Source organism: Achroia grisella, unplaced genomic scaffold (genome assembly GCF_030625045.1).
Source record: "Achroia grisella isolate CSIRO2021 unplaced genomic scaffold, CSIRO_AGI_Agris_v1 utg1086, whole genome shotgun sequence".
Taxonomy (NCBI): domain Eukaryota; kingdom Metazoa; phylum Arthropoda; class Insecta; order Lepidoptera; family Pyralidae; genus Achroia; species Achroia grisella.
The window spans coordinates 1,605,319-1,633,200 of NW_026712572.1; the positions used below are offsets into that span (position 1 = coordinate 1,605,319).

At 34.3% G+C, this 27,882-nt stretch overlaps 1 protein-coding gene across 1 annotated transcript; it reads right to left on the minus strand.

Moving 5' to 3' along the window:
- Positions 1-1,981: 1,981 nt before the first annotated feature.
- On the minus strand, positions 1,982-6,902 carry LOC131843697 (uncharacterized). Its single transcript, XM_059192393.1, has 3 exons — positions 6,832-6,902; positions 5,375-5,620; positions 1,982-2,442 (listed from the first exon to the last, which is right to left on the minus strand). The coding sequence occupies exons 1-3, from the start codon at positions 6,841-6,843 to the stop codon at positions 2,260-2,262; spliced, it is 441 nt and encodes a 146-aa protein (XP_059048376.1). The 5' UTR covers positions 6,844-6,902; the 3' UTR covers positions 1,982-2,259.
- Between the last annotated feature and the right edge of the window lie 20,980 nt (positions 6,903-27,882).

Consider the following 27,882-nt stretch of genomic DNA (forward strand, 5'->3'; position numbering starts at 1 on the left):
TCCGATGTCGTGGTGTTGGATGGGATTTATTTATATACTAGCTGTACCCGCGACGTCGTCCGCGTGGAATTTAACTTTATTTTTCTGAAATAAAAGTAGCCTAAGTTACTCCTTATTACATTCGCTACCTGCCAATAAAAGTCCCGTTAAAATCGGTCCAACCATTTCAGAGATTACCCGGAACCAACAGACAGACAGACAAAAATGGTAAACAATGTTATATTGGTGTATGTACAGTATTTATATTCATATGCATGTAGTAAAAAACGGTTATTTCAATATTACAAACAGACACTGTTTTCTCAATTTTATTTATATTATAGATGTATAGATTATTAGATAAGTAGGTATGCATTTTTGGGTGTGAGAAGTTATCTGTTTCTATATTTGTTATCTGTGTATTGACTTTTGTGTTGTCAGATATATTTCTATATATGTATATATAATTTTTCGTGGCACAGTGTTAGTTGCCATACTTCTTCGAAACGGCTGAACCGATTGTGATGAAATTTTATGCATACTTTGTAGGTTTGAGATTTTTTAAACTCTTAGTGATAAGGATGGCCCAGTACTTTATGATCTATTTTTTTTATGATTTGATATTAGTAATTACATACAATCCTAATTTTTTTCTCTTCTATCATATATTTTTTAAATAGTAATATTTATTTACAGACAGTTATTAATAATCAATATTATCGAAATATGTACGGTGCGTACGAAATAAGTAAGAAAACGAGTCAACTAGTACAATTATATTTTTATTAAAATACGTACGTACATAGGTGAGTTTAAGTTTTTTATTACATCATCTGTCATCTTGTTTGCTATTTCTATTTCTTAAAAAACATACAGTCTTTACCAGAGTGACTTTGTAGTATGACTAAATCTATTTAGGACATACTTTCGCTGGACATACATAGGTATTATTTGCTCAATTGAGAATTACGATTGCTAATTAACTGCTCAGTAAAATATTGTAGCTCCACTTAGCGACTTAGAGTCGTAAGCATGTTTTTCATTACGCATTCCATATGGACATTATACATAGATGTAGTTTTAATACAGCAATGTAAAGCGAATTGATGATATAGTGAGTGGACTCAGTCATCGACCGGGCCTTGACCGCAGCAGTGAAAGTTGCCTCATCTGATATCTGGTGTCTTTCACGGAGATTAAATCTCGCTGGATGTGACTGGATGCTGGTGGACGTCTCGATGGAGCTAGTCTAGGTATGATTTGCACAGTTTAGGCTGTATGTGCTTTTACCTTTGCTATTATAGTTGTAAAAAAATAAACGTATTACTACAATGGATGCCATCTCGATGCAACTAATCTCGCTGGATGTGACTGGATGCTGGTGGACATCTCAATGGAGCTAGTATAGGTATGCTTTGCACAGTTTAGGCTGTATGTGTTTTTACCTTTGCTATTGTAGTTAAAGTGTAGTTAGCTAAAAAATAAACGTATTACTACAATGGATGCCATCTGGATGCAACGACTATAAGGCTGTATGTACTTTTACCTTTGCTATTACAGTTATAAAAAAAAACGTATAACTGTAACTGTGTTTGTTTTTATTAATCAGTAGGTATTTAGTTTAGTAAATCCTAACTTAGAAATATTAGGTATTTGTAAATATATCATCATCATCATATATTTCTGATTATTCATTATCATCTCTTATATTTCTGCCATCAACCAACTTGCTTGTAAGCAGTTTTTTTTTCGGACTACACTAATACTAGTGGCAGCAGCTGGCGTGTTTTCTATGTTAGTATATTATGTATGTATTAAAAAAAAACTATTTATTTATATTAGTTATCTAGTGCCTATAACCAAGATCTGCTTAGCATGGGACTAGATGGCGCTGAGTGAATTATTCAGGGATCTTATCATGGATATTGTTTAGTATACGAATAAAATAACATAATTAAAATTATTTTTTTAATGTATATTTAACAACAATCTTATCATCTACTATTAACCAACAACAATTACACAATAGTCAACAACGATTGCAATCAACAGCAACAAAACAACATACAACAAAAATGTTACACACAATAAATATCACATTTCAACAGTAGTCAATCCTGATGGAATTACATCTCCACCAAATGTACTTACAATAATTATTTACAATTCAATTGGAGCATTAATTTGGAGCCAAAATTTAATGGCCGACAGGTTGACGAAATGCTTACATAGTAAGCTATATTCTTTTTGTTGCCCCTATTTTAATTTGGCAGGTTTTTTTTAGTGCTTGCCACCCTTGTGGTGGTAGATATGTTTGTACACGGGCACGTGGACGGGGTAAGGCTTAGGGATGGGGACCTCGACCTTCTTTTCGACCTCGACGGGGTAAGGCTTCTCGACCTCATAAGGTACGGGTTTTTCCACTGTGTAAGGCACTGGCTTCTCTACTACTTGGGGAACGACCTGTAACAAAATTATAATATTATGTAAGACTTTTTATTAATTCTCTCTCTATCTAGAATTATCTCTTTAAAGACACAAGTAGATTAAATGATATATAATCTTCTTCTTATATATAAAATTCTCGTGTCACAGTTTTCGTTCCCATACTCCTCCGAAACGGCTTGACCGATTCTCATGAAATTTTGTGAGCGTATTGAGTAGGTCTGAGAATCCGCCAACATCTATTTTTCATCACCCTAAATGTTAGGGGTAGTCCACCCCTAAATTTTATTTTTATTTTAAGGCAAAACAACGTTTGCCGGGACAGCTGGAAATTTATGAGTGCGGATTTGTTAGTCTATCACGCAAAAATTACTGAAAGGACTTTGATGAAACTTAACAATATTATAGCTTATACATCAGAATACCACATGGGCTATAATTTAAAAATATATTATATAAATTGCACCAAAATATAATGATAAATGTCAGAGTAAGTGTGATGCAGAGGAAGTTACACGGGTAAGCTAGTAATGAATACAAATATTTGTACCGTGCGAGGAATCGAATGTACGACCATCGGAAGTAAGTAAACCGTTAGACCATTAAGTCTATTAGAGTCAAGTTTTTGGAAAAAATAATAATAGAGATAAGTATGTGAGGACAATAATAATCGTGTCATGATGATGTAAGAGAAAATGGCTAAATTGGTCACGATTCTATAGATTAATTATATCCATTGTTACATGTTCGCTTCACGCTTGCGGTTTTGAGAGTATCTCGCGATCAGTGACATAGATACGCGATATGACACTGCACCGATTATTATGTAATGCAACAGAGAAAGTAAAAGTAGCAGTCAATAGACCCTAGTGTAGAGTGTTTCTTTACATATTATGTTTTTTTGTTCATTCCATTGAAACAGGGACTATGGCTCAAGATCACAGTTAGTTTTCAATTTACAATTCCCGAGAACATTTACGCGGGAAATATGTTTCTTTTTTTGTTACGCCAAAATCAGAAGTCATACAGCCATATCTGCAATTGTCAATTTTACAACCAAGTAAAAGCGCGGGAAATATTATGACAGTTGTTGTTTTATAACTAGTCCCATTTGGACAGACGAAGAGCACGGCCCATACTGCTTTATCTAACAAGGCAGTGTAGGCTATTTATGCCAGTATAATGACGAAATAACGTCAATATTAAAAGAATCTTTGTTTATTTATACCATAAACATTTTTTAGTTTTTTTATTTACTTGTACATTTAAAACTAGTTCTTTCGAATTGAAATGAGTTTAAATTTGGAATATTATTATATGTAAATATTAATTAGTATCATTGTGAGAGAACATATTGTGCACAAAATCTTATTTGTACATTGTAAGTGGTCAAGTCCCGCGTTTTATATAGGCAATAACAGAGAACGAAATACTGGTGTAAATCTGTGCGAGCGTTTACGACTAAGTAACTCACTGGTGTCTTAATAAACATTTTACTCGACAGCCAATTATCTGACAAACGGTATATCGTCATACTGTATTAAACATTAATTTTGTTTTATCTTATTATCTTGCTCATATTATAAACGCGAAAGTTTGTGAGTACGAATGGATGGATGTTTATTACTCTTTCACGCAAAAACTATTGAACAGATTTTGATGAAACTTTGCAATAATGTAGCATATACAACTGAATAACAAATTGCGTAGAATTTAAATATTCGTTATGTATATTAGGCTAAATATAATGATAAATGTCAAGTAAGTGTGATACAGAGGAAGTGCGCTACATCATTATTTGTATTAGCTGACCCAGCTAATACAAATAATGATGTAGAAAATATTGACCAAATAATTACCTATGTATGTTTTAAGAATGAGTAGCTTATGAGCATAATATATATATTGTCTTGTAGTGTACACAATGGAATTTGTCAATAACAAACTCTGATGCACAGCTCAACAATACATGTATATATATGTATATTATGAGGAGGAAACCAAAGGGCAAACAGCACTACGTATTGTAAGAGTTGGCACTGCTTTCATAGGTATAGGTAGTGTTCTTCATTTAATTAGGTCGTTAATAATATATAAACACACACATACTGTCCGAATGTATTTTACATACAGGCATGTAAAATATATATGCAGAATAATTGATAATAACCGTTGTGATAAACGGACAAGACAGACGGACATACTTGTATATTATTGTTATGCTACCAGTATGCTAATGAGGGCTCAGTTAATAAAGTCTAATATGTAAAATTCTCGTGTTTATATTTCTCGGAAACTGAGTTTCTCGGAGTCTGAGAATAGGTTTATAATTATTTTTTATACCCCTAAGTGTTAAGGGTGACTCATCATAAATTATTTTATCCTATTTTACAACATTTTTTCATAACTAGCATTTGTCCGCGGTTTCGCTCGCGTTAATTTATCCCCTTAGGGGTGGAGTTTCTCACAGTCCTTTCTTGGGGGATGCCTACGTCATAGTAGCTGAGACTTTGCATGCATTAATATGCATGCAAAGTCTCAGCCCGATCGGTTTAAAATTGACAAAGTTTCATCACCTATTTTATCGCCTTGATTGAATTATTCAAAATCCTTTCTTAGCGGTGCCTACGTCATAACATCTACCTGCATGCCAAATTTGAGCCCGATCCATCCAGTGGTTTGGGCTGTGCGTTGATAGATCACTATGTCAGTCACCTTTGAGAATATATACAAACCCGGAATTTCTAAAGGTCTGAGAACAGGCTACTATCTATTTTTGATACCCTTAAGTGATAAGTGTTATCCACCCAACAATTTTTATTTTTAGCTTAAGCTTTAGCATTGAAAAACACATACCTACGACTTCTTTCCACCCTTCTATCATCAACCCCTATTTTTTATAGTGATTTCAATTTATATAGCAACACAACGTTTACCAATCTATAGTTACCTTATAAACGGGGACATGGATCGGCTGTTCCACGGTGACATGCACAGGGTACGGCTGAGGTATCGGCACCTTCACGTACTGAGGGACGGAGACGGCCACCGGGTGCGGTATAGGCACGCCGATCTTCTTCACCACCGTCACATGGTAGGGCTTCGTGTGCTCCGTGTGCGAGTGACCTTCAGGCTGCCATTCTTCGGAGGGGCGGGCGGCGGCCAAGCTGACCAGGAGGAGGATTGCTGTTGCTTTCTGTAAACAAATGCATAAATTAGTATATATTTTTATAGTATACTAGCTACCCACCCCGGCTTCGCACGGGTGTACATGTATTATACATATAAACCTTCCTCTTGAATCACTCTATCTATTAAAAAAATGCGCATCACAATCCGTTGCGTAGTTTTAACGATTTAAGCATACATAGGGACGGACAGACAGCGACAACGACTTTGTTTTATACTATGTAATGATTAATCTATATCAATAAAAAAAATAGAGATTAGCATTAACTATCTGTTCTTGCTAATCTCTAAAACGGCTGGACCGATTTTGATAGGACATTCACTCGCAGATAGCTAATGCTATAAGGAGCAAATTAGGCTACTTTTAGTTATTTTAATTCCATGCAGGTTACAGCTAGTTTTAAATCAATAAATGAAGATTGATATAAATCTATAGGAATATTGTAAAGCTAAAGAGTTTGTCGAGATGAAGGTGCTGAGCTCAGCAACTTTAGCCCTTTTATCCAGGAGGGTTAGGGCTATATAATAATCACGTTAGGTCCATTAGAAGCCGAGTAGTAATGAAAAATGTTTTCTCCAATTATAGTACTTTTATATGCATATTTTAAGTAAATATATCATAGAAAACTTCAAGATAAATACAAAGATAACGAGGAACTTACGACCAGAATAAAGGAAAACAGTGTATTAAACTGCTAGAACATAGAGTTTAAAACAAAATATTTCCAAACTATGGGACCCAGGTAATAATGTTATTAAAAAATAATATAGTTTACAGTCTCTACTAATTAAATATAACCTATACCATAAATAGCTATTTAATCTTTTGATTTGTAAACATTAAATTACAGCAATAATGTGACTGATATACAATAAATTAGGTATAACATAAATAAATTAACATAACCGTACATGTTGTATGCATTAACACATTACAGCTATGGAATAAATTAAAAAGTATAAAATGTGTATAATCTGTAACATTTAAAATAATAAAACAAGATTGTAAGCAAGTAACAGGTAATCCCTTCACTGGGCGACGTTATCATTCAGTTATATAACTTAAATGGTATTATGTCACCGGAACAACAACGTTATTCAATAATTTCGAACATTTAAAAATGGAACATTGATTTTTTAATCACATTTTTACGAGGCAAAGACATATTTTTTTATGGTTTTACTTTTTAAATTAATAGTAAACACTTTTTAACTTACGAAAGCGATCATGTTGCAACTTGTAAGTGGTGTTGTCGACGTTTACTGTTGACTGGTGCTGTCTCTGATCCCCACAACCGTTTTATACTTGGTGAAATGTATTACTTGCCTTTCCATTCAGTGATAGGATCTGTGTACTGCGTTGCGTTCTCTTTCGATTTCAATAACGGTAATATAGAATTTCCGTTTACATTGCTGTATTGACTTTATGCAGCTCGTATAGTTTTGCATATAGATGCAGCAATGGATATGTAACATTATAATTCAATGTATATTATATTGATATTATAAACTGTATTAGTAGGTTTTGATTGTACTATTTTGGCTTAATAAGGTGAGTCATTTTTTTTGTTTATTTTGTTTTATTTTTATTGATGTGTGTTCAGGTTTTTAAGTTTCGCTGCAATTAATAGAAAGTAATGTGACATTATAATAAATCCAATAGTGGGTACGTAACATGATAGAGTTTTATAATTACAATAAGGTTTTAAAGCTTTATAACTTGTATCAGGAAAAGTGGGGCTCGTAGATTTAGCTTATTAAAGAATAGTGAATAAGTACTACTTAAGTAAAGTTCTTAATTCAATAGATAAATAGTTTTTATTATATACCCACTGAAAATTATCGCTGTGGTATAAATTAAGTACTACAGTATAAATGCTGAGAATCACATTTATTTATTTTTTTTATTTATAATCTTAGATTGTAATGTATTATATATAATGTAACAGTGTTGGTGTAAACCTTGTTGGTAGGTCACCAATAAAAAAAAATTAAATAAATCTTTATTGCACTTACAGAACAAAAAAAAACAATTAAAATAGAAAATATATATAGATACAAAAGGCGGTCTTATCGCTAAGCAATCTCTTCCAGACTACCTTTAGGTGGATAGAGAAATAAAAATAAGAACAGGATAGGTGGCGCACGTAATAAATAAAAATAAGTATATATGACTTGACGACCTCGGTAGTTTAGCGGTCTGGCACACCGCTTTACGTCCGATGGTCGCGGGTTCAATTCCACGCACGGTACAAACATTTGTATTCTTGAGTATGATTGTTTGTATCGGTCTGGGTGTTTGCTGTGTATAATATGTATTTATTTATAATAAAAATGTATCCATGTATTTATATCTGTTGTTTTGTACCGATAACACAAGCTCTGCTTAGATTGGGACTAGATGGCGTTGTGTGAATTGTCCTGATATATAAATATATATGTAGTGTGTAGTATGTGTATATATATGTATACGACATAAATATAAATATATATACATATTAATATATATCTACATACACATACATATACTTAATAGTGCACATACATTTGGAAAGAATGAAGGAAGATTAGTTATGAGAATAATAAGAAATTAATTAAAGGGAAAGAAAATGGGATTTGACAGAACTTTAGCTTTAAAGCTGGCAAGTGATTGAATGCTCCGAATGCAAGAGGGGAGTGAGTTCCACAACCTAACGACCACAGTCAGCGTTACCAGTATATTTTAGCTTGTAAGTTGTACCTATGGTAAATATTTATCTCTGAACAACTCATGGTTGCCTGGTAGAAAATGCCATTAGGTGTTAATTCCGCCATATGTACTCGTTTACTTACGTATGATATGCATTAAAGTTCATCATCATCATCATCATCGCAGCCCGGAAGACGTCCACTGCTGGACATAGGCCTCCCCAAAGATCTCCACGACGATCGGTCCTGCGCTGCTCGCATCCAATGCCTTCCAGCGATCTTGACCAGATCGTCGGTCCACCTTGCTGGAGGCCTTCCCATGCTGCGTCTTCCGGTCCGTGGTCGCCACTCGAGGACTTTACTGCCCCAACGGCTATCTTTCCTACGAGCATTGTGCATTAAAGTTATTTAATAAAAAAAAATTGAATAAAAATATTAAATAAGATATATAGTAAATAAGAATTTGTGTAAAACTACACACGGTGCTCTCTTACTTGAATTCGGCTTTGGTGTGGCTAGGTACTCTACCTAATCTATACATATAAATAAAATATATTATATGTATAGATATAATATTGAAATAATCGTTTTTTACTACATGCATATGAATATAAATACATATATCAAAATAACATTTTTTACAATTTTTGTCTGCCTGTTTGTTCCGTCTAATCTCTGAAATGCCTGGTCCGATTTTTGAGGACTTTTTTTGGCAGGTAGCTAAATGTAATAAGGAGTAACTTAGGCTACTTTTATTTTAGAAAAATTCTATAATTTTATAAAGATAAAGTTAAATTCCACGCGGACGAAGTCGCGGGAACAGCTAGTGCTGAATAAATATCTTTATTATTATTATATGATCCTGTAATGCTGAATAGATCTCTTTGTTATTATTATATTAGATCTATTATTAGATCACTCACTCACACACATACACACATACGCACAAACGCACACATACACACACACACACACACATGCTCAATGCACTCCACGTTTAAACTTAAAACTAGATGAATAACTAATTTATATGTAGGGGAGACCTGGTGTCTAAGTTACAGGCTATGGCTTAGTTTGGGCTCCAGATTTCCCACAAATTATATTTGTGATTTTTATTTGTTAGCATTTATATAATAAAACTAAAATTATGTAATTTGTGGACATGAAATAAAATTTATTTATTATTATTTATTATATGATCGTTCCCAATCACACGCATCACTTGATTAGACATAATATTAACTTAATTTCATTAGGTGTGATCCTCAGCAACACAAAAGGTCGTAAAATCAGTGTCTTCTTCTTCTTTTCTTCTATGGCAATCGGTCGTTATTTTTACCACGTTCGGTCGTTTTTTTTTATGCCAGCGTCACGTTACATGACTGGAGATAAAAAGTGTATCCAAAAGACCAAGTAATTTTAGTCTTTCTGGTGTAGAAACTGGAAAGGACAACACAAATTGGGTTAGTAGGAAAGTCAGTGTGAAGATAGTTCAGAGATTAATCATTGATTGTCAGCTTTAACACATTTGTGGGTATGTGAAAATAGTGGTAAAATAATGTTAAAAAAAATAGAGTACTATTGTACGGAGTGTTACGCGCGTTTTGTGTTAAGTGTTTATTAATTATTAATAGATACAAATGAATAGAGGTATGCCTAGCAGATAAATTGTATCAATAAAAGCTTAGCTAGTAGAAAAATTAAACTTATTGAAAGAGGTAATATAACAGATGTTTTTTTATGGATGATAATGGAATGGTGCACCCGCCTGTGCTAACGGTTTACGCTGGCGTAGTACCAGTGGAGGATGATAAAATGAACATGAGGTCAGGTTAGTAAGTCGATCGTAACAAATTCACCAGGAATTCATCACGATGGTTTCCAGGGGAATCACGTGGAGGTCAGTCTGACAAATATCGTGTTATGAGCTAAAAGGGCCTCCACTCAGCTGGTGCCGCAGCGTGTCTCTACAGCGCTAGTTTTCAGTGGAGCCACTACTCGAATAAAAGAAATAGCTTTCTTGGTATGTTTTTACTTTGTTTGGATGTTTTCTATATAAATTATTTAAATATTTATAAAAAATAATTCTATTAATTGTCTAGTACCCATAACGCAAGCTCTTCTGATCTTAGATTTTAACTCTTCTACTATCGCGTGAAGTTGCTGGTGCGGGTGAACTATTAAAAAGGTATGCGCAATACCTTTTAAATAGTTTAGTAGTAAATATATATAATAAAATAAAAACAAAACAATAAAAAGACCTTTAGAAAATTGAAAATAAATTCGCTCAGCCTATTAGCACACAAAGTGTTGAACGAACCACTGGAACAGATACGAAATTGTGCGTCACAATTGATAATCCGTGACGAGTTAAATCAAGTATGATGCGTTACCGAAATAATAAAAAAATCGTGTAATTGGAATGGCAAACAAGCTGACGGTAAGTGGTAACAGTCGCTATATACATGAACAGCACTACGGACATCATGTTAACATGTGACTTCGTGAATACCACTCATACGTTGTTAACGAATTCAAATTCAAATCCAAAATATCTTTATTCATGTAGGTCTATTACAGACTCTTAGGATATGTTAAATCTACCGTTAGTTCCGAATGATTTCGAGATGAGAAGAACTGACAAGAAACTCAGCTCGTATTCTTTTCAAATAAATGTTGTGCATGTTTACAATAATAGACAGTCATTAAAATTCAAATTTGGGAGAATAGAGTGACCACCAGCATATGCTACTGCAAAAAACAAAAAATCAAAGTTTATGAGTTAATGTAAAACATTACTATTATTTATAATATAATATAATAATAATTATTAGACAATTTCAAGATATAGAAGAGAAAAACATGTTACGCCGACCCCAAATGAATGGGATAAGGAAGAAGCAGATGATGATACCCAGACAATTCACGCAGCGCCATCTAATCCCAAGTCAAGAAGAGCTTGTGTTGTGAGTAATAGACATAGACAATATAAATACCTAGATAATATAAATAGAAAACACTTAGACTAATACAAACAATCATACATATGTGTATTGTGCGAAGAATCGAAACTGCGACCCTCGGAAGTAAAGCGGTGGTCTAAATCGCTAGGACACCGAGGTTGTAAATTTTAGTAATTTATACCCAATTTAATGATTAATTATTAAATTCAACATATTTGGGACCCCTTTTAATAATATATAGTCATCATATTATATATTTTTTTTAAGGCTAGACAAAATTTAATTTAGGTTGGCTAGTAATAAATACTTATTTGACGTTGGCACTTTATTTTTGGAAGGTTTAGGCTTATTACCAAGTGTTTTAGACCTGTAGCGCTACGATCTGCAGGGTACTTGCTCTCTATTGTACTTGCCCTTTTTTCTGAGTTTGCTGCTAGCTAGACCTGTGAGGGATAATAATTGAAGGATATTCTTAGAAACGATGGTTTCTATCTCCAGGATGGAGTGTGTACTTTCTAAAGGAGATGTTTTGTTTATGGTAACCATATTGTCGCGCATTCAACCGGGCGCTCCACACCGGCGCCCCCAGTCGCCCCTTCGATCGATCCCCCGTCCAATTCAACGGGGAACGATGTAACGACGGCCTGAGCCGAAGTTCGAACCCCTAGCAGTACCCTCAGACTAAAGTCGTATACGTCAGGCGGGAGTTGGCCTTCAGCCGCTCCATAAGTCCTTCCGCTGGTTTGGAGTGAAGCTGTAAAGGCCAGCTGCGGCCAACAGCATTAGAGTAGTCCGGAAAAAAGGTATAGTGATGTTTGCTCTTGAACTTAGCAAAATCTGCAAATCTTATCAATACTTGCTACTTAATTCCTTCAGTTTAATCATTGTTACAAGTTTTTTTCCCCAAAATATGGCCGTGAAATTGCAGAATTTGAAGTGGTGTAGCACGCTGTATGACAACGTGAATCAAACAGAATAGAATTGAAAATTATTTACTCAAATAAACATAAATTTAAGTACTTTTGAATAGTCATACTTATTTGTTTAATCTGCCGCTCATTCGGAAACCTATCTCATCAGAGAAGAACGAGCAAAGAACGTGTGTGTTACAGAAGAGTACAGGAATGACAGAATGTGAGGGACACCACATGCCATTAGCTGCAATTTTCTTTACCATTCCAGTTTTAGACCTAATCTATTAATATTTTCAAGCGCATTCTTCTTTTTAATAGATAAATCGTTTACACTTTTATCGAGAAACTATATTGTTCTATTCCATTGGCGGTTCTTAAGACTATAAGTGACATTAGTCCTAAATGATAATCTCCAGATTTGAAAGTAATGAAGTTTTACTACTGTATGCCCTTTAAACCGGAAGACATACAAGCATGCCGTCTCACTACTTGATGGGAGAACTAATAGGTGCGACAGAGATAGCTGCGCAGGTGACTTTGTACGTACAAAATAGTACAAATTACAGTCTTGTACACCGTTCACCTCTGCTGTTACGGTACGGAGGATGTTGTATTATATTATATAACCCAATACGTACGGAACCGAATGTCGTAATGAATATGGAAAGAGAGCATCGTAGCCTAGTAGCTTAGTTTTATTAACCTTATATACTACTATTTTGTAGACATAGATTCTATTAGCTATCTTTCATTTTTTATGGATGATTTCGAAATGGTGCACCCGCTAGCATATACTGTTAACGCATACCAACCTTCCAAATCATCCGAAAGATGATCGTTTTTTTTATGTATGACTAACTGTGCCGGCGAATTCACCCGCATTAAAATTCAATGTGTTATTCTGATGCTTAAGCTATACTACTGTATAGTTTCATCATAATCCGTTCAGTAATTTTTGCGTGAAAGAGCAACAAACATCCATACTCACAAACTTTCGCGTTTATAATATTATTAAGATTTCGTAATGGTGCACCCGTCTGCGCTAACAGCATACGCTGGCGAGCATCAGTGGAGGATATTTAGATGAACATGAGGTCAGGTTAGTTAGCCCATTATGGCAAATTCTTCACGAATTTATCACGATGATTTCCAAGGAACTTCGAGGTTAAGCAGAAATAGAAATAATCTTTATTCAAATAAACTCATTACAAGCACTTTTGAATAGTCATATTTTGATTCTACCACTCATTCGGAATGCAGATTCATCACAAGAAGAATGAGCAAGAAACTTGTGTGTTTTTAATAGATGTTTTTTTATGTAAATAATTACTGTAATTATATCAAGTAAGAGGTATACGATAATTCACATAGAAATCGCTACGCACTCATTATTAGTGTAAGACATAGTACATTGCTAGTAATGGGTCCACATTATAAACAAACCCTTTCCCGCAAGGTAAGATATTTAGTTATTACCTGATATATCCTGTAAAATGGGGGCCACTTTTTTTATTGCATGGAAAAATCTTCGAAAGTTCGTCTCCCAGCTGGACGAGGGAGTGCGTGAGATTCTTATTATAGTGACCAACTTTATTTTTGTTTTACTTGGGAAGAAATTCTTCGATTTTTTTCCATTTTATCCCTTTCTTTCGTCTATTCCTTTGATTCCTTGTATTTTCTCCAGCGAGACGAGCGGGTACTGTGAGACTCCTACTCACAAATGTTGACTATGTTACATTACTACGTCGCGTTCACACAACGTTATTAGTTCCTAGTACGTTTTTTTTTAATCTGTGCCCATACTAGTATTAAAAGTTAGTTTAGTTTAACGGCATTCTTAACTGGATGCTGTGTTTTCTCAAAAAACAATTAAGTAAATGTATAGACGGTAAGTTTTTTTTCTGATCTATTCTATTGCTGTTGGGCGCAGCTGGCGTTTACAGCTTCACCGGAGGATACGGGGTGAGTGCGGATGGCACTCCAAACCTGCGGAAGGACTTATGGAGCAACTAAGGGCCCTCTCGCCTGACGGATACGACTTTAGTCTGAGGGCACTGCTATGGGTTTAAAACTCGGTTCAGGCTGTCGTAATTTCAATCCGTTTGAATTGGTACGCGGATCGATCTGAGGGGACAATCATAAGATTTTTTTTTTTATTTTTCTAATACAGATATGTATTTATTACCATATTGATGGCGATATAATTAACTATAAATTAACAGGACTATACACAACAAATTGTATAGTCCTGTGTATAGTAGTTCGCATTTTGGAGAGCTCAATTCAGTTCAGCTCTACTGTGATCTATGATTCGTTAGCTTACATCTCGAGTCAGAGAAAGGCACTCCGCAGAGAATGGCGTATAAGTTTTTTTGTGCTGCGTTCTATTTGTATATTCTTGTATTTTTTTATATTGCATATACAAATACACGATTTTGTTTTATTTAGCAAACTCTATAGTCTGTCGGTCTCGATAGTCTAGCGGTTTAGGACACTGCTTTACTTTTGATGTTCGCGGGTCGATTCCTCGCACAGTGCAAACATTTGTATTCATGAGTATGATTGTTTGTATGGGTCTGGGTGTTTCCTATGTATATTATGTATGTATTTACAAAAAAATGTCTAAGTATGTACTTATATCAGTTGTTGTCTTAGACCACTTAATAAAAATAATGTTGGTAAATAAATTAATAAATAATCCTGGACAATTAACACAGCGCCATTTAATGCCAAGCTAAGCAGAGCTTGTGTTATGGGTACTATACAACTGATATAAATATAATACATAGATATTTATATCAGTTGTACATAATATATAGAAATCACCCACACCTATACAAACAATCATATTCATGAATAAAAATATTTGTACCGTACTAGGAATCGAATCTCGGACCATCGGAAAATAGGCCGGTGTGGATGAATTGGTTCTTCTGAACTAGTTCGTTGGCGAACTACACAAGACCAGTGCGCAACATTGCGTGCAGTCTCGGCAAGAGGACGCTGACATAACTTGTGGCCAAAAAACTGGTCCGCTATGTGGTATAAGCTACGAGCGGACAGCGGGTAGAGGGTATCGTACTATTAATAATATAATAATAATACACATAAACATAAATTCATAGAAAGCAAAGTTCCATATATATTTTTTTTTTATAAATACAGTCCAATCAATGTATTAGAAAATGTCCACTGTAAAGTGAATTGGGATAGAACAACAATTACTGCCAAAACCACAATAGCCCCAACTGCATCATCCTCATATAACTTTTAAACTCATCCAAGCTTGCCTAAGGGTTACGTGTCTGAACGTATTATCCCCGTAAAAAGGGAGATATATAAAATATATAAATAATAATAATAATAATAAAACTCTTTATTGTGCATAAAAGAAACAAATAATTACAAAAAGGAAATAAAAAAAGAAGGATATGCAAACAAAAGGCGGCCTTATCGCTTAAAGCAATCTCTGACAGACAACCAGGGAGATAGAAGCATTGGGTAAGGGAAAGGTAGGTGGCACACTATAAAAAGTTAGATATTATATGAATACCATTAATATATATAATAGAATACACATACATATACATAAATAGAATATATAATTAATTATATGTCTAACAAAACAGGACATTACAGAAAGATTTTTAATTGGAGAGAAAGTTGAATTTTACTAGTTTTTTAAAAATGGAATGGGATTGGGCATATCTGATAGAAAGTGGCAAGGAGTTCCAAAGACGAATAGCCTGGACAGTGAAGGATTGGGAAAAGAAGTTAGTAGAATGAAGTTAGTAGAATAAGAATAATAATAAACGCCATATAGCGTAAAAAAGCTGAGTTAATGAGACAACAACGATAATGATAATAACGTTTTAGGACAATTAACGAAGCGGCATCTAGTCCAAAGATAAGCAGAGCTCGTGTTATGGATGTTAGATAACAGATACAACTACATACATATTTTTTTTATTGTAAATGCATACATATGAATATATATAGAAAAAACCCAGATTGATATAAAAAATCATACTCATGAATACGAATATTTCTGCCGTGCGAGGATTGAACTCGCGACCATCGGAAGTAAAGCGGTGTACTAGAACCTCTAGACCACCGCGGCCGTCAAAATCAATGTAATTTTTAAATCACTAGCTGACCCGCGCAATTTCGTCTGCACCATATTTGATATTCATCATTATATTTCGCCCAATTTACACAATATCTTTTTAAATTATAGCCTATATGTTATTCTAATTTATAAGCTATATTACTGTAAAGTTTTATCAAAATCCGTTCAGTAGTTTTTGCGTGAAAGAGTAACAAATATACATCCATACTCACAAACTTTCGCATTTATAATAATGTTAAAATGACTATTCGAAGTGAATGGTGCATCGTCGTAGTCGCTTTCAGCTTGTGTCTTGCGCGCACCGTGCAGTGACGGTCCGGTATACAAGTTTGTCTTCCGGTGACTGCCTTCCGTTCACATTGTCACGGTTATCACTGTATCGTTGTATGTTCTACTGCTAACTCCTAAACTGATATGTAATTAGAACATCTTAATACACGTTTTAGGGTTCCCTATTGTTACATTTGGGGTTCTGAATGTAGTGGTACTTTGGTGGGTAAGTTTTGTGGTATGGGTAGAAAAGAAGAAAAAGGTAAGGGTTTTTTATTGCAATGGTAAACAAGGTAATTTTTTATTTCAGAAATGATACGATGAAAGTACCTATAATACGATTACCTATAGCGATAATATAGTACCAACGATTTTCCCTTTTTTTTTTAATAAATGTTGTATTTGTTTACAATAATACAGATTCTGTATACTGATAACTGTGGCCTTTATACGAGATATCAGCATCACGATCACGTTATCATATTTCGAAAAATTTTGTAGCAAAATCTTTGTAGAAAGTCGTTTGTGTGTGTAGCCAAGCGGGTTGCATTGAAAGATATTTTATATTCAAATTCAAATTCAAATTCAAAAATCATTTATTCAAGTAGGACATTTTAGCCGCTTATGAACGTCAAGTTTTTACATTATAATTTTTTTTCCCTACAGTCCAGTTCGGTATATAGATCCAATTGAGAAGAACTGGCAAGAAACTCAATTGAATTACTTTCTTTTAAAATCCAGTTTATTTACAATGCATAGGTATTTATATTGGTGTCCATGTCTAACATTAAATGAAAATCACGAACATGAAAACTATTGCCATGCACGCTCGTCATTCAAGTACCTAATCGTTTAGTGAGTAATAGGCCTTGCTCAGTAAATATGATTTAACAGATATTTTCAATTTATTTAAGGGTAATTCCAATATATCCTTTGGTATCTTATTGTAAATTTTTATACCTATTCCCATAAAAGACCTATTGACTTTTTCTAAACGATACTTGGGGACAGCAAGTTTGTCTTTAATTTTAGTATTAATATTATGAATATTGCTGTTTTTTAGTTAAAGGGTTTGATTCCAGGATGACATGTTTGTGCTCTGGAATGGCAACGCATGAGTAGTATTACTGTGATATGATAACGTGATATATAGTGCAGTTCATATAGGCAACGGTTAATATTCTGAAATGGCCACCTATTATTGGTATCACGGGTGTGACATGATTTTCAGCTGAAGGGTTTGATTACAGGATGACATCTTAGTACTCTGGAATGGCAACGCATGAGGAGCATCACTGGTGTGATATGATAACGTGATAGTGCAATTCAGTTCAATGGCAACGCATGATTGGTATCACGGGTGTGAGATGATAATGTGACATTTTTTGTGCTATTCATGTATTTAGAATACAATTTACCATTTGCTAAGCCGTTAGCCTGTTTACCATTCAACAATTAAACAAAAAAGTGACCCTTAACACTATAAATATTCATACAAATACATTCAATTGACTCTTTTTGAAATATTATTGTAAAAATGTATTTTTAGGTAGTTATATATTTTATTTCTTTACCCAAAAAATTTTTATTACAAAAAAAATAATACTGGACAATTCATATACGCCACGATATACCTATATTCATAGCGCCACGATAAGCAGAGCTTGTGTTATGGTCACTAGACAACTTATATAAATACTTAGATTTTTTGTAAATACCTACATAATATACATAGAAAACACCCAGACCGTTACAAACGATCATACTCATACATACAAATATTTGCATGGAGCGAGGAATCGAACCCGCGACCATCGGATATAAAGCGATGTGCTAAACCGCTAGACCACCAAGGCCGTCAATATTCACATTACATATCTATACACATAAATAAAATTGGAGTGTCTGCTTGTAATATTGAAATAACCGTTTTTTACTACATGCATATGAATATATATACGGTACATATACCAAAATAACAATTTTTATAATTTTTGTCTGTCTGTCTGTCGGTCTGTTTGTTCCGACTAATTTCTGAAATGGCTGACCCGATTTTGAAAGAACTACAGAACTTTTATTGGCAGGTTGCTGATGTAATAAGGAGTAACTTAGGCTACTTTTATTTTAGAGAAATAAAGTTAAATTCCACGCGGACGAAGTCGCGGGAACAGCTAGTTGAAAATAAAAAAAAACGCTCGAGTAGGTACTTGTAATCTGCAGTGAGTCTACACTCCGTGGACCACACAGCGAATCCCCCGCCGTTCATAGACAACATCTTGCAACTGTCAATATAAGAAGCTGATTGATTTATTGGACCGTTGGTGGTGGATGTGTAACAACACTGTAGGAGGCTACAACACGTGTGGGAAGTTGCGTAAAGGTCGTGAACATACAGCTTTAATAAAACCATAGAGAACTACACTACTTCTCTGATAAAGTCATAAAGAGTAATAAACTATTCCATTGTTTTATAATATAATAATTAATACTCTACTTCTATACTCTATGTGAATATTTATATAAATTACTTCATTGTTTTGTTAAAGACTCAAAATAAAAAATATTCGACCGAAGAACTGGCTGTATGGTCTACAAACCTTAGCCTGCCTATATATGACGGATATAAAAAAGAACAACAACTAAAGAAATATAATAATGCCAATTAAATAATAACCTGTATTTATCAGATTTTTATTTATAGATTTTGCTAATAAGTTAGTAAAGATTGAATATATTATACAAATGTACAATACTATATGAAACTATATAACTGGCATCCAAGAAATGTGTTGTCTTGCCATAAAAGTATAATAAAAAAAACAAATTTCAAATTAATTAAGAATTGGCCTTTGGCCTCATCACTTATACAAATATGAAGAAGTTTAAACGTAGACTAGGCTGTACGGTTTAAGGATCTTTGCCTGTACCTGTTTATGATTAAAAAAGAGAATGAGATGGTCGAATATGGAAAAAAAAATTATGTAGCATAATGAGACACATTTTTATTTACAATATTTATATGATATTAATTTATTAATTATAGCTAAATACATTATGCAGACACAAATATCAGTTCAAAATTACGAAGGTTGACACTATGTTGCATTAATGTGTAGTAAAATGTAACTAGTGATACTATTTGTGTCAAATATATATAGGTTTTACCTATTTTAAGTGGTTTCTATTTGTTTTAGTTATTGTTCTTATGTTAAAACAGTGCTCCTTACTACTCTATATAAACACTCTACCCTATGTAAATGTTCTTCTCGTTGCCCCTACATTCACGTGGTCATTCATAAACATATATAACCACATACTACTTTCATTAAAAGAGGAAAACATTTTTAAAAATAATATATAGGCAATATTAATTATTGCACTTAAATACATTTAAAGATAGATATGTTCATTAGAGATATATAATACTTATAGGTGATGTTAAGAGATTGTTAATTAAGAAATGTTATTATACTATTCCAGAATATAAAATTGACATAATGAATTAAATATTCTACAATCTACACTAAATCTACACTAATCTATACTAAATATATATAGTTAAAATTTCTTAATAATTACGTATTTTTTTAAATATTTTTTTAAGAAATTCGTAACATTAGATACGTAGGTAACGTAATAAATTTATAAGGTAATTTTTTTATACAATTTTATAATTATGTAACAATGAACTCTTCCTCTTCTATTTTGCTGCTTGCTGACAGATTATCTAACAGAGTGGTCTGCTCAGGGTCAAACAGGGTTTGACTTTTGAATAAAACTGGAAAACTCGTCAATATACATATAGGGGAGAGGGAGGTAAGACGGGGTAGTGTGTAAGACGGGGTACCCAGCGAAATTCACTTTTCTAATTGACCAATCACACTCGTTCATTCATCGTGCGACGCGCCGCCATGACCGTTAATAGTCGCCCGGTGATTAGTGGTTCACAAGTGCACAGTGTCGAAAAAAATTCAAAATAAGTATTTTACTGCATGTTGCTTATCATATTTTCTTCTGGCTTGACACGTGACTGTGGTTTATTAAATAACGTTAGCTGGTGAGGTGTTGCTGTGACTGACGTTTAAACTAACCTATAATAAGGTATGCATTATGTTTCCTAAAGATTGTTGGCTGTTTTGCTTTTGTTTTTATTTTTATATAAAAGGGCTCTGCAGGTAAGATGGGGTAGCTTTGTTTTGACTTCTCCAAAAGAACTATATCCACTTCCGCTTACTAAAAAGTCCTCTCGTGTTGTTAAAAAGCGTGGAAAAACAGAAATTATCACGTCGTCTCCTTACAAACAAGAATTAGAAGTAATCGCTCGCAAAAAAAAAAGTTGCTGAACAGAAAAAATAGAGAAAATAGAGATAAAAAAGAGAAAAGATGAATTAAAACAACAGAAGAAAACTACTACAAAAACTCAAAATAAAAAATTAAAGAAGAACAGCCCATCACCCAAAAGAGCAATACGACGAGGAGTTTCATCATATGAAGATGAAAGTCAAGAAGAGGGGAACACACCGTGTATGTATTGCGAGGAAATATATTCCGTTTCCATTGAAGGGTGGATATCATGCTCATTATGTGGCAGATGGGCTCATAATAGTTGCGCAGGAATAGATGATGATGATGACAAAGCCATACATGTCTGCGAGTTTTGCCAGCTCGAATAATCATCTTTCTCTATGATCATTCTCATCACCCCATCTTACCTTAGGGGTACCCCATCTTACCAGCACCATGGGGCAAGACGGGGCAAAACTCTTCTTTTTTAGTTTTTATTTTTTTCTCTTAAACGTGTTACTTAAACCTACTAATGACACCAAATATTAGAATTATATTAATTAGTTGTTAATTATAAAATAAATATATTTGTTTCACTACGGTATTTTTTATGCTATTGACCTTGAAAGCTTAAGTACCCCATCTTGCCACCCTCTCCCCTAAGCCATATGGTTGCCTATTCCCTCAGATGGTTCGTCGGCTAGTTCAACTGTTATCTTTCCTTATTTATAGCAATAGAACAGTTCTAGCTATTTACAGGAGTTTTCTCAGACTGTCATCAACATTGCAATATTGTCAAGTAATAAATCTTGCTAATGAATTTTCATCAGGCGTTTATCTACTGCCTCTATACAGTAAGTATCTACTTTAAAATAATAATAATAATAATCTTTATTTGTCTCAAATAAATACTAATACAGTTGCAGCTTATAATAAAATTTAAAAGTATTGAACTGAAAAAAACCTTCTTAATAGAAAACATATCAGATTTTCTACTTCAGAAACTTGAAGGAATAAGATGATAATTAGTATATTCTTCATTTTAAATTGTTAATAAGTAATAAAAAATAATTAATGAGCTTATATTATCTTATATGCCTTCTCCTTGTTAGTGTGTATTTACTTAAAACAACATCAATTTACAAGGGCAGCACTAAAGTTTCTTGCTCCGATGCTGAGTTTGCGTTTCGAATGAGTGGTAGAATATTTTTTTTTAACTATTATAAAGTGCATATAGTGGGTAACTTTATTTGAATAAAGATTAATTCTATTTTATATAACTTAACTTATGGAACAAATTAACGTAAAATAACGTACTTATAACTTAAGGAACAAATTAATATACTTACTTGATAGATGCCGTCCAGGTCCCTTCAGGTCGTCGTCTTCGGTGTTCGGTCAGGTCCGCCGCGGACCGCCAAAAAGTAAAGAAAAGAAAAAAAGAAAGAAAGTAAAGATCGCCATAATGATCGCCAACCTCTGATAGGAGATGGCACTTAAAGAAGAAGATAGATGCCGTACACCATTTTGATAACAAAGTTACCAAATTTCACTTTCCTTTTAATTGATTATGACCATGAATTATGTCCGAAAAAGAGATGGATGGACTGTGTGAAATATGATATGACAAGAAAGGGAGTAACTAAAGAGATGACTGCGAACAGAGATGAACAGAAGAGAAAAACATATTACTCCAACCCCAAATAAATGAGATAAGGAAGAAGCAGATGATAATAATGAAAATGTATATATCTACTAAGGTTTTTATTTAATTCTTTTATTGGTAATTTTTATTATGACATTTCAAAAGTGTATGGAATAATTAAAAAAACTAATTCCCGCCATTTTAAATTATGCATAGATTTATTTTGATAAGGAATCAATTTAAATAGTTTGCTAGACCTGAGCAGACCACTCTGTTAGATACAGCAAACAGAAAAATAGAAGACAACGAGTTCATTGTTACATAATTACAAAATTGTATAAAAAAAATTCTTATACATTTATTACGTACCTACGTTACGTATGTCTTAAAATATTATTTTAAAAAACTCATGCTAATTTGCGACTAACATCACATTTTTCATAGACAATAAGACATAGGTATGTAGAACAATTTCATATTCGCAACTAATAATAATAACAATATACCTGGACCTACCACACAGCGCCATCTAGTACTAAACAACCGATAGATGTACTTAGATATGTTTCTTCTAAATACATGCCTAATATACCTACATAGAAAACACCTAGACCCATACAAACAATCATACTCATGAATACAAATGTTTGTACTGTAGGCGGAATCGAACCCGTAAAGCACTGTGTTAAACCGCTAGACCATCGAAGCTATCGAATTGCAAGTATTGAGTAGTTATTTTGTATGACTTGGAATTGAAACGGAAATGATGATGATGGTATATATGTTTTTTTGCCCGTTTAAATACTACTAATTGGCAATCTAACTATTTTTAAATAATATTCCAATCTGATGACTCTTTTTATTAAATATGTTTATATTCCTTTCAACTGATGATCCTTTGATAGCTGATCCAATGACTTAGATCTCAGGCGTTGTCCGCGAATCTTTCCTCTAGTCCCTGGATGTCACATCTTTTAAGTCGAGATAATCTTAGACTGCCGGATCCCTGTAGTTGTCCAGCCAGTTCAGTTCTGTGTCCATTTGATCTAGACTGGAAGCTTCTACTCATCATCTGCTTCTTCCTTTTCCCATTTATTTGGGGTCGGCGTAATATGTTTTCCGCTTCCATTCATCCCTGTTCGCAGTTATCGCGTTATTTACTTCCTTTCTTACCATATCATCTTTTACACAGTACATCCATCTTTTTTTCGGCCTTCCCCTGCCCTTATAACCATCCACATTTATATGTAACACCTTTCTTAAAATATTATCCTCGTTCCTACGCATTACATGTCCATACCATGATAGACGATTACTCTTCAACCTCTCTGACACCGGTGCCACTTTCATACTTCCGAGACTGGAAGCTTCTACTGCAGGATTTTATTTCCTGTTTTCATGTATCATTAAATTAACAGTTAAATGTTCGGTGTCAATATGCATACACGGTTCAGGACAGTAAGTAAGTACTCACCATAATGGTTTATGGCTTGTGCAAGTTTAATTCCAAATCTTGTCTGTGAGCGATGAGCGAGACAGGTGAACTTCAAATCCATCGTATGGCAGAGAGGGAAACTCTGTGCAGTTCCCGGGACTTGTGACATGGACTTGGGGACAGGTTTAAGGGACCCTTTTATCACGTACGTTAATACACATGTTTCTGTCCCTTCCCAGCCAAATCTGGGAGCCTGCTAGTGCAGCTTTAGACTAACGTTCTGCAATTCTAGATAGCCAAGATCTTTTAGAAGATTGTAGAGAGATTTCGCTGGTATAGGTACCTCTCGTCTCGGTTCGACCGTGTCTGAATTAATCACATAGCCATTTGTCCTTAGTGGGCTTCTAAGTTCGTAATATTTATTTGTTTTTATTGCATGGTAAAAATAATCTACCTATATTTATTTATTTAACAAGAATACAGTATCGCAGTGAACTTTAATCATAGACAATTTGAATAGGTAATAGACACTAGAAATTTGTGAGACAGTAATTTTTTCAACTTTCCAAGCTCATATTCACATAAGCCCAAACATGAGGCGTGTAACAGAGTTGCGAGGATTTTCCGACCAAAACAAAATATCTAACTGTAATATATCCACTTTTAGAATCATGTTTTTTACAATATTGTAGGCATCCCATATCTTTTAGGTAGGTATATAGCATACCTATTTTAAAATTGGTAAAAAGATAGACAATAGGTAAGTGCCTAAGAAAATCGATTTAACTAATTAAGTTTATATCTGCTAGTGATGCAAAAATTACATTATTAACATGCGTTTCGTGTATAAATCCTTGTTGAATGAATTTCGCATCAAATTCAGCGTTACTTGCGTTATATATGTGATTAACATGATTTCACAAATGTTTAACCAGATGGATCAACGCATGCAAACACTTTTCTCGCCGCCCCCGCGCCCCCTCACCCCCCGCGTCGCCCGGCGTCCGTCACGGCGACATTTCCCGCAGCCTTCAGTTTTCCCGCCACTTTCGATACGTCACTTCACACACGTTGGGCGGACACCGTCAAAAGCCCGCCAATCAACATATACGCCATGTTGTTAACGGGGCGGGGCGGACGCTCCTCGATCCGTCTATCTCACTCGAAATTCGAGTTTTCCCACTCGCGCTAACAGCCCGCTCATTGGCGGGAACGCAATTAAGCGCGGGAATTTGAATTCTATTTTTGAAGTAAATGTTTTTTCAGCACTTGTTTATGGTGCGCGGCGCGTAGAACGCGGCCGGTTCCAGTGACACCTGTCGGTTGGGTGCAGTCGTTTGTTTTGGGCGTTTTTGATTTGGTCGGGTTATCATATGGCGTCTATTTTGTGGCACATAACGTAAATCCGCAGGTTAGAGATTTATGGTAGTAAATTAACAGGTCGTGTGACGTGGATTTTTGATGGATTTATTGGTCGCGGTGAGATTAATTGGGCGATAAATGCGGTTACGTCGCCAGTGGGCGGAACAGGGAGGCGATGAAAATTTTATGGTCATAAATGCAATAACATGAGAAACATTCAGTAAAAAACATTTCTCCGTAAATGTAGACGAGTTTTTTAATGAGCTGATGCAATTTATATGTACTCGTAAGATTGGGTGTCTGTAGGTTAATGTATTTCTTCATAAACAATTAAACTGTAGTAGGTAGTACCATTATAGTAGCCACAATTTGGAGAACTGGCGACTGATGGTCAAGAAATTTAAAAATCGGCCGAGCCGTTTCAGAGATCAGCGAGAACAAACAAACAGACATACATTTTTCTAATTATACTTTTGATATAAGCACCGTAAATATGTATAAAGCATACCTTAGTTTCAAATGCATATGGTGAAAAACTATAGCTAGTTAAAACCAAATTGCTTAGGCCAAGATATATCTACCTACTTAGATAGCTACTTGTATTCCACACAAACGCACAGACAAATATTTTAACAATAATTGTTTTGGGTTCTATAATATAAGTGTTACTGGCAGCTTGTCTACCATTCTTTTTATAAACTTTATATTTTTTATATCTATTTTTTATACGTCACTTTTGACTAATTATATATTGTTTTGTTACTTCTTGCTGTGAGCCCTTTTGGGAAGAATACACATTTTTACTAGTATTTGGTTTTTATTAAAATAGTAGTTGTGTTCCCGCTCCAGTAACAATAAGGTTCCCTAATAATTAGTAAAAAGACTAAAAATCTGTAACAATTTTATTATACACTAGCTCAGGGTTTCCCAAACTTATTCGTATTGTGACGCCCTTGGGACTTTGGTATATTTTTGGGACCGCCTTCAACCCAGCCCACAAATATACTTACCAATGTTAGTACTAGTCTACCTAGTATCTAATAGGTTAACAGAAAAACACTATGTGAACATTTATAATTTTTATTAGAAAATTAGTACGAAATCAGAACACAAGAACAAAAATAAAAACAGATATTTATGTAACTGGTTGGTTAATGTGACTTGGTCACAATGTTGCATCGACACGCGACGTCCTGGGACAACGCCGCGACGCCCTGGTGTGTCGCGACACACAGTTTGGGACCCTGCACTAGCTGACCCCTGAACTTGATCAGCGACACATTTTGCTACATTTTTCGTTACTGCTCTGCTCCTACTGCTCATAGCGTGATGTATATATATTATAACACTCACAAATAACGTGACTTTCTATTAGAAAAAGTATTTTCTAAATCACTTCAGTAGAATCAGAGATTACTCCTTACAAACTCACAAACTTTACCATTTTTTATCTACGATGGTGGCAAACAAGCATACGACCCATCTGATGTAGGTTATTGTAGCTTATGAACGTCTGAAACACTAAGGGTACCCGACATTTAGGAAATCTTAATGTACCCTTCTTGAAAAACCCCATGCTGTAGTCTCGTGAGAAAACCTCGGCAGGTAGTTCATTCCACAATCTAAGTGTACGCGGGAGGAAGATCCTCTGAAACCGCACTGTCCGAGACCACTTAGGTTCTAGTGTATGGGGATGAATTCCCTGTCGATGGCGAGCGGTACGATGGTAAAAGGTAGCTGTAGGCCTCATGTCAATGATATTCGATGTAAATTTTTTTATTGGGGGTTTTGATCTACCGTCAGGTGCTAATAAGACCTGTAGCTGCCACCTGCATAGATCTATTGTTCGCTACCTAGACTCGTGACGGATAAAGAGCAATGGTTTTTATCTTTTCAGGATAAAAGTATCTAATTATTGATTCTCAATTGTAAAAGGACTGAAATAAAGGGTAATTTAAGATCGCAATATAAATATGACATCTGTACTGTGAGATCTTCTAGTTATATGTATAGTAAAAGTACCTACATAAGTGGAATAAAAATATTTAATCATTTGCCTGATAGCATCAAATCAGTGTATGCTGGACAATTTAAAAGAACCTTAAAACAATGGTTATTGTGTAAGTGCTTTTACAACTTAGATGAATATTACCTTAGTGGAGGGGAGTGACAAATTGTTTGATCTAAGTTGTGTTGTAGATAGTTATTTTATATATATATATTATTTGTTTTTGTAATTTGGTTATTTGATGTAATTGTATATTCTAATTTCATATTGTACGTCCGAAATGGATACACTGGTCGTTTCCATATATGATGTAACACAGTTATAGACAATAAATGCTTATCTTATCTTATCTCATTAAAAATGCCTTATAATGTACCTTCATTGTGTGAGTGGTATTTTTTAAAGTAAGTATATCATAGAAACTTTAATCTAAACAATGTGTCTTAATTTATAAATTAATGTATAATAGTTTAAATCAGGAATATTTGACTTTAGAATACCTTACCTACATCTTTACATAGTATAAAACAAAATCGCCACCACATCTGTTCGCTTATATCTTTTAAACCAC